The 16,581-nt window shown below is 49.7% G+C and overlaps 1 protein-coding gene across 1 annotated transcript; it reads right to left on the minus strand.

The window, feature by feature from the left end:
* Positions 1 to 3,287: 3,287 nt before the first annotated feature.
* On the minus strand, positions 3,288 to 8,353 carry LOC148163754 (keratin, type II cuticular Hb1). Its single transcript, XM_088025595.1, has 9 exons — positions 7,985 to 8,353; positions 7,064 to 7,272; positions 6,393 to 6,453; positions 5,377 to 5,472; positions 4,982 to 5,146; positions 4,593 to 4,718; positions 4,119 to 4,339; positions 3,818 to 3,849; positions 3,288 to 3,532 (listed from the first exon to the last, which is right to left on the minus strand). The coding sequence occupies exons 1-9, from the start codon at positions 8,351 to 8,353 to the stop codon at positions 3,288 to 3,290; spliced, it is 1,524 nt and encodes a 507-aa protein (XP_087881721.1).
* Positions 8,354 to 16,581: the final 8,228 nt, after the last annotated feature.

Consider the following 16,581-nt stretch of genomic DNA (forward strand, 5'->3'; position numbering starts at 1 on the left):
ACTGGGTCCTTCTTCCACCATTAATGTGTCTCACCTCACGGAAACCCCTCGGGAGTCTCTTGATGAGTCTAAATGCAATCCTACCTGATGTAATTCCAGCGGCAGTGTATCAGCCAGGCCAGCCTGGAGGAAGGGAAGAAGGGTCTGGATTCTGTTCCCAGTCTTGCTGTTATCCTGGCCACATGCTGCCTGTTTCTGAACCTCAGTCCTGCCCTCCCCAAATCTAACTGGTGAAGATTCACTTATCCCTTTTAGTTTTCCTCCCTACTTGACCTCTCTGCACCATGGCTTACCTGTAAAATATGAATGTACCTGTCACAGGGTTGTGTGGAAAAATATATTGCTATATGTAAAGTGCTTAAAACATAGTAGGAATTACTTAAATGTCATTACTATCTCCTGTACTGGGCTTTGGGCACCTTTACAGAAGGCTCTACAAGTCTAAAGCTGGCTGGTCTCTTGCTGCCGCAGGTGGAACTAGGGAGTCTACAGGGCGGGAGGGGAGCTAGGGGAACCCACCGGCTAGATCTGGCACCTCCGGGGCACCTCCCCAGTGTGATAACTGGCGGCACCTCCCTCCCGCCTCTGCCTTAGTCCAGTTCTCCATCTGGGATCACCCCCTCCTCCCTCACCAGCACGAGGCCACCTGAGCGCTCCCACTGCCGTCCTATCCACCTGTACCCACAAAACTCACCCCTTCGGTCCATACATACAGGTATAGGCACATTCACACACACAATGACACATCTAGAAAGGCTCACAAGTCACACACACACACACACACACACACACACACACACACACACACACACGTGCTGCCCCACAGATACCCAGAGCTGTGCGTATACCTGGAGGCAATCATACTGTTCTACTCACAGCTGCCCACCCGACAGCGAGCTACACGGAATCAAGGTACAGACAGCATGCGCCCAGCACAGCTGCATGGACTCCCCACTTTCCTCTAGCTCCTGGTCCTGTGCTACCTCTTCTGAAGACTGACAGAGCTCTAAATGGGCAAAGGACCTTAGCAGCCATCTTATCTAAACATTTTATTTCACTAGTGAATGAGGGGAGGTGACTTGTTAAAAGTCACACAGTGAGGTGTTCCCTTTTTTTCACCATTCGGCATCATGAGTATAATGTGCTTGATTCATTCACTCTTGCTTCTCTTCCTGAGCCTGTCCAGGAGTGGGAACTAGAGGGAGGTGAGGACTGTGCTCTTGGGGTAGGACAAAGCCGAAAGTTAGAGCTGGAGGGAGGCTGAGAGTAAGTTTGGCAGGTTATTAGGGCCCAGCTGGGCTGATGAGACCCGTGGGATAGGAAGAGAGGGGTCAGTTGGCAGAATTGAGAAGTTCATTGGGACTGGAGTTGCGGGTGGCTTCTGAACTGAGGGATAGAGTGACAGAGCTGGGGTTTGGTTTGGGCCTCAGGTCTGGACTCCTGGTGGCCTGCTTCTGAGCTGTGTGGTGTCACAGCACAGAGGGCTCGTTGGAACAGTTGCACACTCTGGAACTCTTCTAGAATTCTGCCCTGCTCAGAATTCCATTAGGAGGGGAGAGGGGCCATATTGGTGGATGGGAGGCCTTGGATTGATCTTCTCCCTTAAAAGAGCATGTTCTTTTCAGACCACTCGCTTCTGGTCTCTCAATATTCTTGTTTATTTCTACTGGCCTGAGGGATGGGGACTTAGATTTCTGTTACCATTTTCTGGGCCTGGGCCTGGAAGTTTAGAAATTGACCCTGCTGTACAAATGTATATTCAGGGACTTGCTTTGCCCATAGTGAAGCTGAGGGGCCATCTCCCCACTTTCTTTGCTCCTTGTAAGAGCCTCATCAGTGTCAAGGGGGAAACAGTTCTCTGCATGAAGGAGCTCAACGGCTCTAGAAGATGTGGAGATTTCTCTATTTGCTATCTCTGATCACAGATATAAGTATAATATGATATAAATGTGTAAATGTAATTAGTTTACAGATGTTCATGGGAGGCTGGCCGTGGCCTTGCTCCCTGGAGGGACTTCCACTTTATATTCTGCAAAAGTACACTGCTAATGGCAAGTGCATATCGTGGTTATTTTGTGGCAGGAATTGTCTAAGCATGTTATGTGTATGAAATTCCTAGTCCTCTTATCTGCCCTAGGAGGTAGATGCTTTTTTATCATTCTCACTTTAGCGATGTAGAAATGGAGGCACAGAGAGGACAAGTAAATTGCCCAAGGTCACTCTGCCAGGAAGGAACAGAGCCCAGTTTTAGACCCAGGTAATCTGGCTCCAGAGTCTATGTGCTCACCTCCGTGCCACCTCATCTCCTTGCTATGTGCTGTTTCCTATTTTGGAGGTAATTTATCAGCTATGGCAGGTCTCCAAACCCCAAAAGGACTCCATTAAAAGAAAAAAAACGTAGCCACATCAAAGGCTTTTTGAAAGTTTAAATTGTGTTCATGTATTTACCCTTTAAGGAATTCTCATAAATTGCTCAGGCATGAGTCTTCCCCAGCAAAGCAATGAGTGGTGTTTCCTTAAGCTTTGAGTGGCTGGTGAATCTAATTTTTGTTATCCATCAATTTACAGATATGCACAGGATGTTTTCTGGGAGGCAACTGTGGGTTAGTGAAATGACCACGAGTGGTGCATACAAGGTTCAAACACCAGGCAGACACTGAAACTTGTGGGGCACTGGCCCAGTTACTGAGCATCTCTGGCTTCTTCATCTTCAAGATGTATCATGGTGGATAAGATCATTACAGTTGTTTGCATAAAATTACATTGTGTAGAGGCCTAGCACAACCCTTGGCTCAATCTGAAACTGCTGTGAGCCCAGGGACAGAGGACTGTGCTGGAGACCCCAGACTAGACCTTTTTCTGCTCCATGTAACTCTGGGGACCCTCCCATACCCGGACCCTTGTGGATTACAGAGGCGCAGACAAGGCTCAGAGTTGGCTACATTGATTTATTGGAAACACAGATCAAGACAGAGATGAACACGGCAGAGATGGAAGGGGAATAGTGAGGGGATGGGGTACGACCATCACCCAGGGCAGCGCAGGTTGGGCCCTGATCCTGGCCCTCCGGCCCCTGAGCCCCCTTCCTATGGGCATCAAGGGGACTTCTTTTTAGCGGTAGCCTTTCCCAGCGCGGGCAGCAGAATCGAGGAGGAAGGGATCACACACAGATGTGAGAGGCTGGGAATGGGACAGACCTTTCAAAGTGCCAGAGAAATAGTCAAGAGCTTGCTCCACCTGGAGGCTGGGTGGGAGAGACACCAGGCCCGCGGCTTGAGCTCGGGGGTCTAACATCTGCGGCAGCTGCTAGTGCAGGAGCCCACGCCGCAGGAGCTGATGCCGCAGGAGCCCACGCCGCCGCTGCCCAGGCCACAAGACGCGACGGAGTTGCAGGGCGCGCAGGGGGCGCACATGCCCGTGCTCACGGCCAGGTTCCCACTGCAGGGGGCGCTGCACACGCTGCCGGTCACCGGCCGGGACCCGGACACGCAGAGGTCCCCGCAGACGACCCCGCCCCGGGAGCTGCTGACACCTGCGAACCCCAAAGGCTCAGTCAAAATTCTGGGGGGGTTGGATCATCAGCTTCCCCGAGGACGCCCCTCCCCAGGCCCCGAGCTCCGTGTATTCAAAGTCCGGAGAATCTTTACTTGCAACACTAGGGCCATCTAGTTCCAGAGCTGCCGTCTTTCCTGCTCTCTGACCCCAATCCCTCCTGCGGCGATGCCAGCCCCATTTAGCCTTCAGTGGAAGCCCTCCCTCCAAACTCTGCCATTCCTTCTAGAAGGGAATAAATGCACACGGGGGCTGTGTTACTCACAGACATTCACTGCGCCAACGCCTTCACATAGTCTGAGGGGGAAGAAGAAAAAGGCAACATGAGTGATTTGGCCAGAGTTGCAGATAGAGCTCCCCAAATCCCTGGGGGTGGGGTCCACAGTGGTCAGGGTAGGAGCAGAGGGTCTGAGAGAACAGCCCTCCCAAGCCACCCCCTCCCCCAAAGTGATGAATGAGAGGCTGTCCTAGATCCCTGGTCCTCCTTCCTGACCCAGGAGAAAGGGTGCTGTTTATTCAAGGGGGCAGGAACAAGCAGCTCAGAGCCAGGCTGGGTTGGGCCCCACCTCTGTTCTTCGCCCTCCAGCAGCCGCCTGTAGGTGGCGATCTCGATGTCCAGGCCCAGCTTGGAGTTCATCACCTCCTGGTACTCCCTGACCAGGCAAGCCATGTCCTGCTTGGCCTTCTGCAGGGCGGCCTCCAGCTCCGCCAGCTTGCAGCGGGCATCGCTCAGAGCCGCCTCGCCCTGCTGCTCCGACTGGGTCACTGCGGCCTCCAGCTTGGAGTTCTGGGGGCCCAGAGGAGAACAAGGTGGGTTATGGTCCTGGGTCTCTCTGTCCATTTCCTGGATGTGTCCAGCCTCTCCCCTCCTCCAGCAGGGAACACCCCAAGAACAGGCCTCTCCCATCATGAGCCAGGTGCCCTCGAGGGTCCACAACCAAGGACTTTAGTCATGCAAATGGGCTGGAGCATGAATGGTGAGATCCACTGAGGACACACACTGCCTGTATTACCCTGGAGAGGCCCCAGGTGATCCTTACCTGGCACTTGGCATTCTCAACCTCAGCGGTCAGCCTCTGGATCATGCGGTTGAGCTCGTTGATCTCCTCCTTGGTGCGGCGCAGGGTCTCCCCGTGCCGGATCACCGTGGCCTTCATCTCCTCACACTGGGGGGAAGCAGAGATGCTCCTGAGGCTCCAGATGCAGTTTCCCACCCACTCAGACACCACAGATGATTGGTAGGTTGTATAGTGCTCAGCCTGTGCAACCATATGTGGCAGCCCTGCCCAGCCACTGTAACCTGAGAGCTGTCTGCCCTTCTGTTACCATCTTAGGGATCAGAATTTCCAAGCAAAAGACACCCTGTTATTAAATACCTGGCTTCCCTGCCACTGCCAAGTCTAGGAGGCAGGTGTCCTATGCCCCTCACCTTGCTGCGGTACCAAGACTCAGCCTCAGCCCGGCTGCGGCTGGCGATGTCATCGTACTGAGCCTTGATCTCGGCCACAATGCAGTCCATGTTCAGGTCCCGGCTGTTGTCCATCTTGACGATGACCGAGGTGTCTGAGATGTGGGCATTGAGAACGCGGATCTCCTGCAGACGGTGGGGGGTGGGAGGATGGAAGGATCTTGTTTACACCCCAGCCTCACCCACCACAGTGTGGACCCAATCTTCTCAGCCCTTCCCTGGTCTCCAGCCCCTGCTCACATGACAGCCTCATGGACTGCAGCCCCAGCCCAAATCCCTGGCCAACTCCAGTCCTAGACCGGAGCCCCCTCTTCCAGGCTGGCTGCCAGTCTTCTGCCTGGTCCGCGGCCCCTCACCTCCTCATACAGGCGCCGCAGGAAGTCGATCTCCTCAGTCAGGGCCTCCGCGTTGGCCTCCAGGTCTGACTTGCGGAGGTAGGCGCAGTCCACATCCTGAAGGGGAGAAGGGGGCACGGTGTCTCATTGGGAAGGCCACACAGAGCTCTCCCCACCTGGGAGGGCACCCGCCGGGCTGGGCAAACTCCCTGGAGACCCTCCTTAGCTGTTCATCCTAATGCCTGGTATCGTGGCATTGGTGGGATCCTTTATACACTTAGAGGGGTCAGGAGCAGGTTTGGGTAAGGGAGGGGACCGTGAGGTTTCCAGGCACTTCCCCTGGTACCTACTGGATGATTGCTCCAGAATCCACATCTTGCACTACCACTGAAACTTAAGCTCTGGTGCAAAATGGGCCCATTCTAATGATGCCCCAGCCCTCTTTCCCACCTCAGGGAAAGAAATCTAGATCTGTGGTCAGAAGAAGTCTCAGGGATCAATTCTGCCTTTTCCAAACCAGGGCAACTCGGGACAAGACCCTTGACCTCTGCGCCTCAGTTTCCTTACGGTAACCCCTGCCTTCCTCCTATGGAGATGGTGGGAAGGACGTGGGAGGGGGTCCATGTGATGGCATTTGTGGCAGATCAAGTGTAAGGGGTGAGGAACAACAGGACTGTTCAGCCAGCCTTCCACAGCTATTGGCGGCCTGAGGATGTGGCCACCCCCTAGCATTCACGGGCTCTTTCACTCACAGTAGTTCGGAACGCCCACTCCCTGGCAGGCACAGGGCAGGAGGAGGTGGGAGGCCATCGGCCAGATGGGAGTCACCTCGGACGGAAGACGAGAGTGTCCTGCTTGAAGCAGGTGGTGTGCTCCGATGCGGGGGCCACCCTGGGAGGACTGGGGCGTGGCGGGGGTCGGGGAGCTGCTCTATGTGATACTGGGGAAGTCGCTCAGCCTCTCTGAATTACAGATCGCTCCCTCCTGCCTCTGCCCTGCTTTCTGAGCTGGGGGGCAAGTATTCCGGGGTCGCTCACCTTCTTCAGGGTCACAAATTCATTCTCAGCCGTGGCCCTTAGTGCTACCTCCTCTTCGTATCTGGAGATAAAGGGCACAAGGTTCAGTGGCTAGAACTTTAATAGGCTGGGATTTGAACAGAAAAAAGAGAATGAAGGCCCAGACAAACACATCCCAGGAACTGGATCTTTGGGAGGTAGGCAAAGAATCAAAAAGTGTGTTGTCCATCCCTGTCTTCTGGGCACTCATCCAACCTGTCACCCAGGGCTCTTCCAGTTTCAGGGGCTCTCATTCCTGATGTGGGTGGTGACTGGGGCTGGGGGTGCCGTGCACATTTTTGTAGGCCTTCTGTTTCTGGATTGTAATTCCCTGGGGGGGGGCAGGAAGCCCATACGAGTTCTGGCGCCCCCCTCAGCCCTCCCCATCCCGCCTCAGGGCCTAGCATAGCACCTGGAACAGAGTAGATGTCAATAAACGTTTGAGGAATTAATGAAACCAACACATAAGGACGAGGTAGCTGGAGCGGCTGCCCTCTCTCCAATGTGTGAACTCCCAGAGCATTTGTCCTCACAGGCTTCCTGTCACTGTCTTCTTCCTATTGGAAAGTTCCTCTTGTGGTCTAACCTGAATCTATCCTGCTTTGGCTTAATCCCCTTTCCTTTCTTGAGACTATCCTCCCGGCCGCACTCACTTCTTCTTGTAGCCCTCCATCACTTCCTGCACGTGGTTGAGCTCTGAGGCCAGCCTCCCGCTGTCGGCCTCCGCGCACTCGGCCTCCCTCCTCAGCGTCTCGATGTAGCCCTCGAACAGGGGCTCCAGGTTGCTCTCGCAGCACCTGCGGTTCTGGTAGAACTGCCACTTGGTCTCCAGCAGCTTGTTCTGCTGCTCCAGGAAGCGCACCTGCGTTCAGGGTATGAGGAGGGGGTCAGATGGCTCCTGGTGTCCCAAAGCCAGTTTGGGGTGGGGCTGATTGCTTTAGGGTAAGCTCCCAAGCCTGTACCTCAGCAGAGATTTGGCAGAGAGGGGCAGTGGGAGACAAGGTGACTTCTGGCTTTCCTGACTGTCATCTGTGTCTGGAGTTTCCAATTTAGGGATGGGAGCCAGGGTTGGGAAATGTCAGTCCCTGCTCTCAGGGACGTTGACTTATCCAGGCTTGGTGAGTCCAGGTGGCATGTGGTTTGGAGCCCGCCAGAGGTCTCTATTTTGCCTCTGACCCAGTGCCCAGCCTAGGTCCTGAGTGTGGGTTGGGTACAGGAAGGCTGCGGTCCAGGACACCCACCCATAGGATGGCCCTCTGGTCCCCTTCCCATTTCTTATGTGCATTCTTGTGCCTGCGTGCATGGACTGCCCTCTTGCTCTGGCATGCCAGTTCCAAGCCTGTCCTTGTCTCTCTGTGTGGGGACCTGCGTGCCTGGACGGAGGTTGCATGTGATAGCAACACTATCAAATCAGGAGCCTCTGGTCTATATACTCATGTCTTTGGTCCACGGGTGCCCTGGGTGTGTGTCCGTGTCTTCCATCAGACTGGGAGCTCCCCTGGACCACACCTCCTCTCTTCAGTGCCTAGCCCAGGAACCGAAGGCTCAGGAAGGGTGTGATCAAGGACACCCACCTTGTCGATGAAGGCAGCGAACCTGCTGTTGAGGCACTTGATCTGCTCCTTCTCCTCGTGCTTCACGCACTGCGCATTGGGGTCGATCTCCAGGTTGAGGGGCGTGAGGAGGCTCTCGTTGACCGACACGCTGGTGATGCAGGGCGGGCTGGGCCCGCACACGCCGCCGGAGCGGTAGCCGAAGCTGCGGCCGCAGGAGCCGGCGCGGAAGCCGCCGCAAACGCTGTGGCTGCCAAAGCCCCCGGTGAGGCCGCGGTAGCAGGAGACGCCGCGGTAGGGGGCGGCCGTGATGCAGCAGCGGCCCGGCCGGGGCCCGCAGGCTGAGATGCAGCTGAAGGCGCGTCCGCAGAATCCTGATCCGCAGGTCATGGTGCTTCTGGAGGTTCCGGTTGTGGAGTACAGGGATGAGGTCTGGAGTCTTGTGGAAACTCCAATGTGCTCTGCAAGGTGCCCCAGTCCTATTTATGCTCAGATCTGAAGGGCTTGGCTGTGCAGTTTGGTCAATTTGTGCTTTATGGGCTTGGGCGGTTAGTTGAGTCCAGCACCTCTTTAGAATGTGCTTTAATAATGGTGGAGTGGCCCGCACCCTCCTCTGTGTATAGGATGCCAACCTCTGGGCTGTAGGGGGACTCAGCATGTTTCATCTTCAAAGTGCCCTCCTAGCAGGGCATGCAGTCATCTGAGGAGACTGAAGAGAGAAGGGCAGAGCAGGGGAGGTAGGAAGGGGTCCAGGGGAGGAGAGGCGAAGGAAGACTGGAGAAGCAGGGGAACTGTGTGTGTGTCAGTGGTAGTGGGGAGGGGACCCTGGAAAGATGGAGGTGTTAACAAATAACGCCTAGAAGTTTCCATCTCAGTAGTGGCGGAGGTGCTACTGTAACACAAATGCATTTCCCCATCTCCATCTGTCCAGTGGGCTGCTGAAATATATCCTGTTTCTTCTAGCAAGTGCCAGCCTGCAGATTATTAAATATCTGTTTTTTGTCTTTTTCAACTTTCATTATGAACATTTCCAAACACATAGAAAGGCTGAAAGCATAGCATAACAAACACCCTGAGATGTTCCCCTTAGTTACTTGGATTCAACAGTGGTTAACACAGCCTGCCTATTTGACAGTCACAGAAAGTATGACTCGTAAAGAAATTGGGACCATACCACTGCACATTCAAGAAAACTAATATTTCCAAAGAATCATTTACTAGCCATTCCATTTTCAATTTTCCTAATAGTTTTAAGATTTTTTAAAAAACCCGGTTTTATGTGACTTAACTTGTGGCTCTGTCCCTTGCATTTTAAACTGGAAGTTAACGCTAGAGTTGGGCTGTTCATATGGTAGCCTATAGACATGTGTGGCTATTTAATTTAAATTGGTTAAAATTAAATAAATGCAAACTGGAGTTCCCCAGTTGCACGAGCCACATTGCCACACAACAACTGACTAACTTAGTGGACAGAACATATATAGAACATTTCCACCATCCCAGCAGCATCTACTGAATTGGGCTAGTCTGGAGGCTTGACTGGGTTCAACTAAACATTTTTGGACAGAATACTTCATAAACAATGCTATATAACTCTTATTGTATCACCCCAAGAGGCAAAATTATCAGCTTATTCTATCATCCGTGATGCTAAATCGGATCACTTGCACACATTTCCCTTTTATAATTAGAAAGAATACCATAGTAAAACATAGGTCCTATTTTGATAGGAAGATATTTTCTTTTCTTTTTTTTTTGCCACCTACTATATGATATCATACGTGCCATAAACAATCTCTAATCCTGCCACCAACCATATGAAGTATGTATCATCATCCCCATTTTACAGATAAGAAAACTGAGGTTCAGCAAGGTTAAGTAACTTGCCCAATGTCTCCTAGCTAGTAAGTAATGGAGCCCAGGAGATGAAATGCCTTCTCACCTGCAAGCTATGAAAACACCTGGATTTCCCAATCTCTGGAAAATTTCAAGAGGGTAGAGAAAGTTGTTTAGGAGGGATAGCTGTGGATTTCTGGCTGGGGAAATCAGTCTAAGGAAGCTGGACAGAGTCACAGGGAGTTGGGATGGTTAGAACCGGGAGGGGCCAATGGGGGTGGGAGTGTAGCCCAGGGGCAGTGTGAGACTGGGGCTGGAGATCTGTAAAAGATGCTGTGGCTGACAATTGAAGGGAGGGACAGAAAAAAGCAGTTTAAAAAAATTTTTTTAAAGATTATTTATTTATTTATTTATTTGAAAGAGAGAGAAAGAATGAGCCGGGGGAGGGGAAGAGGGAGAGGGAGAAGCAGACTCCGCGATAAGCCAGGAGTCTGATGCGGGGCTCAATCCTAGGACCCTGAGACCACGACCTGAGCCGAAAGCAAATTCTTAACCAACTGAGCCATCCAGGCATCCCCAGAAAAGAGCAGTTTTAGTTATTTGTACATCTCTGATGTACTGTAAGTGTCTTGACAGATGGTACTGTGTGTGTTCTTCTTACCCGTGAAGCACCCCAATCCAATAGAACAGGTCTCGAAAAATTAGCTCATGAAGTACAGAGATTTGCATTAAATGAAAGGGAAGAGAAGTGTGAAACGATGCTCCTGGCAGTCTCCTGTGGCTGCTGTGTCTTAGGGGCAAAGGCAGGTGGGGCGGCTTAGGGAGGGAGGAGGGGGCGCGGTGGATGGGAAAAGAGAAGGTAAATGCAAAACATTCAGGGGTGAGGCCTGTGACGGAACATACATGGGCTCATGGACTGTGTCAGCCATCTGGCCATCCAGAGGAGGGCGTGGCACCTGCTGTCACTTTACGTGTTTGGGGAACTGGGCCAGCACTTCCAAGACCCTTCATACCCTCATCACAGTTCTGGGCATTGCCCACAATTGAGCCCCAGTGCTCCCAGCAAGCCAGCTGGCTGGTGTCCTGAGGAGAAGCGCTGTGAGTCAAGGTATATCTCACACATGTGTTACCTTCTCCACCAGTGTAACTCCTTATAAAAATGACATGCATAAACATGAGCTAATTACTAATGGCTGGTCCTTCCTCAGCAATTTTAAAGAAACAAGAAGCAATTTAAAGAAACAAGATATAAAAAAATTCAAATGTGACACCATTTCGTTAAACTTCAGGCCTTATTAATTGCTGATAATTTTTGAAGACCGAAAAGGACATTTAATCTGTATGTTTTCTTGGAGTAAAAACACTTGTGGTGGGGGGAGAGGGAAGAGAGGAGGGAAGAGGGTTGGCCAGATCCCCACTGTAGTCTTTGCTCTGGCAATACGAATTTTATAGAAGGTAAAATTGTGAGCTATGCTCCCACACAAACGAATTTATAGGTGGTGTACCTACCACCTATAAGAAGAAAGAACACATAGTGTAACTTAGGAGCTTACTATGAGCCTCATTCTGATTGTACCCCCTTTCTGGCCTAGGGACAACCCCTCTCTGGGATTTTGTGTTGACTCATTCCCTTGCTTTTCTTTGCAGTTTTTGAACCAATGTATGCATCCCTAAAACATAAATTATTAGTTTTCCGGTTTTTAAAAAAAGATTTTATTTACTTATTTGACAGAGAGAAGGAGCGAGAGAGCATAAGCAGGGGGAGTAGCAGAGGGAGAGAGAGAGAAGCAGGCTCCCTTGCTGAGCAGGGAGCCCAATGAGGAGTCCATCCCAGGACCCCGGAATCATGATCTGAGTAGAAGGCAGATGCTTAACTGACTAAGCTACCCAGGCGCCCCTAGTTTTCCAGTTTTTGAAGTTCGTATAAATGGAATTATATTGTGTGTATTCTTTTGTGTCTAGTCTATTTTGTTCAATGTTGCTTTCCTGTAGCTGCATTAATGTTCATTTTCACAGTGAATTGTACTCATTGTGTGAATGTGCCACAATTTATTTATCTCTCCACACTGATGGTCTCATGGTTGTTTCTAGAGTTTGTATTATGAATAGAGCTGCCATGAACATTCTTTTCTGTGTCTTCAGGTATATTTGTGCAAGAGTTTTTCTAGGGTGTGTGGTTATTTAAAAAAATTATGCAAGTAGTATATGCTCAGTGTAGAAAACCATTTTATGAGTATTCTTCCAAATTTAAAAAACATAACATCTCTTGATGTTCATCTTACTTCGTACTAGACACTATGCTAATTGCCCACCATGCATTAATGAATTTAATTTTTACAATTATCCTCTGAGGCAGGTGTCAGATGAGGACACTGAGGCCTAGAAGGTTAAGAGTTTTGCTTAGGTTGTGTAGTTAGTGGCAAAGCTGGCTTCCCCTCCCCCCCCAACCATCCTCTTCATGGCCCTTTACAGTGCTGTCAGGATTCAAGACCAGAAGATGGAGGAGAGCTCACCCTTGTTTGTGGTAAGCATCTAGTTCTAAGAGAAAAGCTGGACACACACCTAGATCGTGAACAAAAATGCAAACCTCACAACATACCAATGAACACAAATGTTTGGTTCATGGATATATTCCAAGGGCTTGGCACATAGTAGGTGCTCAATAAATATTTGTTGAATGAATGAAATGAATACCAACTATATATTAAGTGCTGAGTAATGGAGCCATCAAAGTTTGGTAGTTAATTGTGCAAAGCTTTCTGGTAGGATGGGGTGGGGATCAGATGAAGCAGACCAGAGAGGAGCCATTCCTGGGAGTGGGGGCTGGGTAGGGAGACATTCCTGGCTGGGGCCTGAGGGAGGGATGAAGTGAGTAGATGTATCCTTGACCAAAGTGAAGTCATTGACCTGAATGATGATGGGAGTGGTAAGGAAAGCCAGCCAACAAGGGCAAGAATCTCGAAGGCCATGGAGAAAGCAGAAACTGAGGGTAGGATTAGGGAAGGAAAAAGAGAAGTGGATGGGAGGTAGATTTCTAGGGAAAAGAGGGGAGAAGATGCTTGGTCTTAGCCTATTACTCTCTAGAGCTACTTTTTGAAGGACAAAGACCATCTGGGGGAGGGGCAAAGAGAATGGGAGGGAGGGGAGATTGGGGGAGATGGAGGGAATGGGAGGGAAGTGGAGGACAGTGGAGGAAAAATGAGAAGACCCATGGAGAATGGTGGGGGGACACTGCAGGGTGGAAGAGCAGAGGTGGAGGAAGTTGATGGGGGAGGGAATGCAGCACTGAGGGCAAGGCATGGACATATCTGAAGAGGTGGGCAACCTTGGCTTCAGCTCTAGAGCAATGAACCCTCACAGGCTGGAGGAGGTGCAGGGGTTCAGGCTGGTTAATGGGATGGACCTCACCAAGGGTAGAGCTTCTGAGTCAGTCTTCATCCCATTCCCCCAGGCTACCCACAAAGGCCTTTGGCCCCTCCTTCCTCCGGTGAATTTTCATGGCTAATTGGCCACTGTCCCAGGCCGTCTAGGCTGAGGAGGCAGGACTCTGACTTGGGCCTCTCAACTCATGAATCTAGCTGTCCTGCTTGTTGGCTGGCCTAGGGTCAGCTCCCTCATCCACAGCCTGAGTGTTATGTAAATAGCCACTCCTTCACCCCTCAATTCCCCTCACTGAAACCTGGCCTGCATCTGCTTTCTGTAAACAGAAAGCATGAGCTATAAGGTTAGAAAGGGCACAGCCCTTTGGATACCTGCAAGCCCGGTGTGCAGATGTTTGGGTACCCTCAGATGTAGAGCCCGTAGGCTGCCTCCCACCCTATAGCACTGAAGCAGAATCCCAGAGATAGTACTCCCTGCTTCTAAGGTCTCTGCCTCAATTGGTTCTCCACTATCACAGCGTCTCACAATCCCGGCCGCTCCTGCAAGGGTGCTCAGGTTTCCCTACTGTCCACTTTCTGAAATACCTCCATGCACAACTTTCACCAATACTGCCCACCTATCTCCTTACTGACATCTGTTCTCACCCTTTCCAGGGAGCCTTTCTTACCTTTCCCATCAGATTTGTTGCATTCTACATTGCCCCAGAGTGGCCACTGTCAGTAGGCACTGCATTCTTGAGCATCTGATGATATAGCTGAAAAGCAGCCCTCTCAGACTTCTGGCCTTTCTCATGAATGTGGGTCTGTCTTCCCTGTCAGATTGGGGGTTCCAGAATCCATGTCTCCTTCCTCCTCTTAGTGTCTTCCTCCCTTTTTCTAAAATGAAGACAGGCTTCAGCATATGGCAGGGGCCTAGCCATCGCAGAATCACTAAATTCTCCAACAAGATGTTATCTCATCTAACCCACCATCCATTTGGGGAAATCTGTCTTATAACATTCTTCACAGGAGAAAGATGGACTGAAAGGAGGCTTGAACAAGAGCTTCCTAATGTTAAAACCACCAGATTTGCCCCTTCTTTCCAGGTGTCCCTTGAACCAAGGTCCACTCAGGCTAATAGAAGAGGTTGTAACCCCAGATCTGAAGGTTTTTTGTTCACCCTGTTTCTATAAACATGGTGGCCACTCCAGAATAAATAATTTTTCTCTTTTATATAAAGCTCCCCTAAATGGGAGACATAATGCAAGTTCCTTTAGGAAACAATGACTATCTGCTCTCCTTCTGGGAAGTTTTCCTCAACTCCAACTTCCATCTGTCCAGCTGTAGTGAAAATCTGACTTTTCTTGCTCTCTTTGGAGTTGCATTGTACCTGGATGGATGTCATATCCCCCACCTTCAACTTCATGGTATCCTTGGGCTACTGACCAATCAGGAGGTTTTAGGATCAGGCAAAAAGCAAGAAAAGTGAGTATGTCATTGATATGTAGTTGAGGATTTCTGGTGGTCTGTTAAGGCCAAAGAAGACATAAAAATTTATAAATTATTTTTTTAAGATTTTATTTATTTATTTGACAGAGAGAGACACAGTGAGAGAGGGAACACAAGCAGGGGGAGTGGAAGAGGGAGAAGCAGGCTTCCTGTGGAGCAGGGAGCCCAATGCGGGGCTCGATCCCAGGACCTTGGGATCATGACCTGAGCAGAAGGCAGATGCTTAATGACTGAGCCACCCAGCACCCCAAATTTATGAATTATTAACAGATAACAGATTTTTTGGACTGTCCAAGCTTCTCTTTTCATCCAGTAGTGTAGTTGCTCAAGGACTGGTGACATTTTCCCTTTGCCTAAGAGGAAAAATTATCATTGGGCCTTCCTGGGGGCAGTTGGGCTAGAGTAGGGATTAGAAGGAGGGGCATTTGATTTTGGGTTCTTTTCCAGGATAAAAGAAGTAACCATGGCCAAAGGTCTCAGGTCCTCCCTGTTCCTTGGACTGACCCCGTGGTAGAATAATAGTACATAACATTTACTGAGCACTTGCTATGTGCCAGGTGCTGTGTTAAGCATTATCCATGGTATTATTTAATTTAATCCTTTTACTAGTCCTTTAAGATAGACACCATTAATGGGAATTTTACACAGGTGGTTTAAGAATGTGGGTAGGTATATTCCATCAAACCTACTGGTATATCTACAGCAGCAACATTAGCAGCAATAACAACTACTAATATGATTACATAATTAGAGTGTGTCAGGCTCTGTTCTAAGTGCTTTACGCAGATTAATTCTTTTAATCCTTACAACAACTTTATGAGATGGATACTATTATCCTCATTTTATAAATCATGACATGAGGTACAGAGAGGTTAAGTAATTATCTGAGATTACATAGCTAGAAAGTGGCAGGGCTGGACTATGAAACTAGGCAGTTTGGAATCTGGGTCTGTGTTCTTAACTGATATGCTGTGTATTTAACTTTTTTAAGTATTTAAAATTTTTTATTTCCAATCATATTAAGAAATAATTTTGTGTGGTGACAAAGTACACCCATACACACACCACATACAATTGAAACAAAAAGGAGATGAAATGTTATTTTTACTACATATAATGCACTCAGATATTTTCTATTCTACTCTACTTGATTTTGTTCTAATCTATTTCATTAAAATTCTGTTTTCTTCTGGGCACCTGCGTGGCTCAGTCAGTTAAGCATCTGTCTTCAGTTCAGGTCATGATCCCAGGGTCCTGGGATCAAGTCCAGCATTAGGCTCGCTGCTCAGCGGGGAGTCTGCTTCTCCCTCTCCCTCTCCCCCTTGCTTGTGCTCTCTCTCACATTCTCTCTCTCTCAAATAAATAAATAAAATCTTCTAAAAATTCTGTTTGCCTCTATTAGTAGGCCACAATGTGAACTCTGAAAAAATGCTGCCCCAGAGCCTCCAGCTTCTTAATGATTTTAATAAAGCACATCTGCACTGTGCTCTGGAGTTTACTGAGCATATGGACATCTCTGTAAATTTCACAGGCAGCACTGGAAGGAAAGACTTAACATACTTCCCAGAGGAATGAAGTCCCTTGCCCTCAGATCACACAGAGCTATTCATGGCAGAGCCTTGGTTCCCATCCAGCCTTTTTGAGTTCAAGGTCCACACTATACACACTACAGGTGGAACACACCAATATGGATCTGTTTTGACATCTACCAACATTACTGATAAACTGCTGTAAAGGGAAGGCGGTTGTAGGGTTGGTATAGCAAAGGAAGCAGCACAGATCTAAAGAAGGGGGAGGTGGTGGGAGGGGGCTGGATGCCCTCCTCATGGTTGCATATAGATTTATTCTGTTATATTCTGAGCCAAATGCTATACAGACTATAGCAGTAGTGTCTACTTCAGGCTTTCTGGGCCC

This window comes from Eumetopias jubatus, unplaced genomic scaffold, assembly GCF_037043125.1.
Source record: "Eumetopias jubatus isolate StellerSeaLion01/CBP00866 unplaced genomic scaffold, mEumJub1_p1.0 scaffold_8, whole genome shotgun sequence".
Lineage (NCBI taxonomy): Eukaryota > Metazoa > Chordata > Mammalia > Carnivora > Otariidae > Eumetopias > Eumetopias jubatus.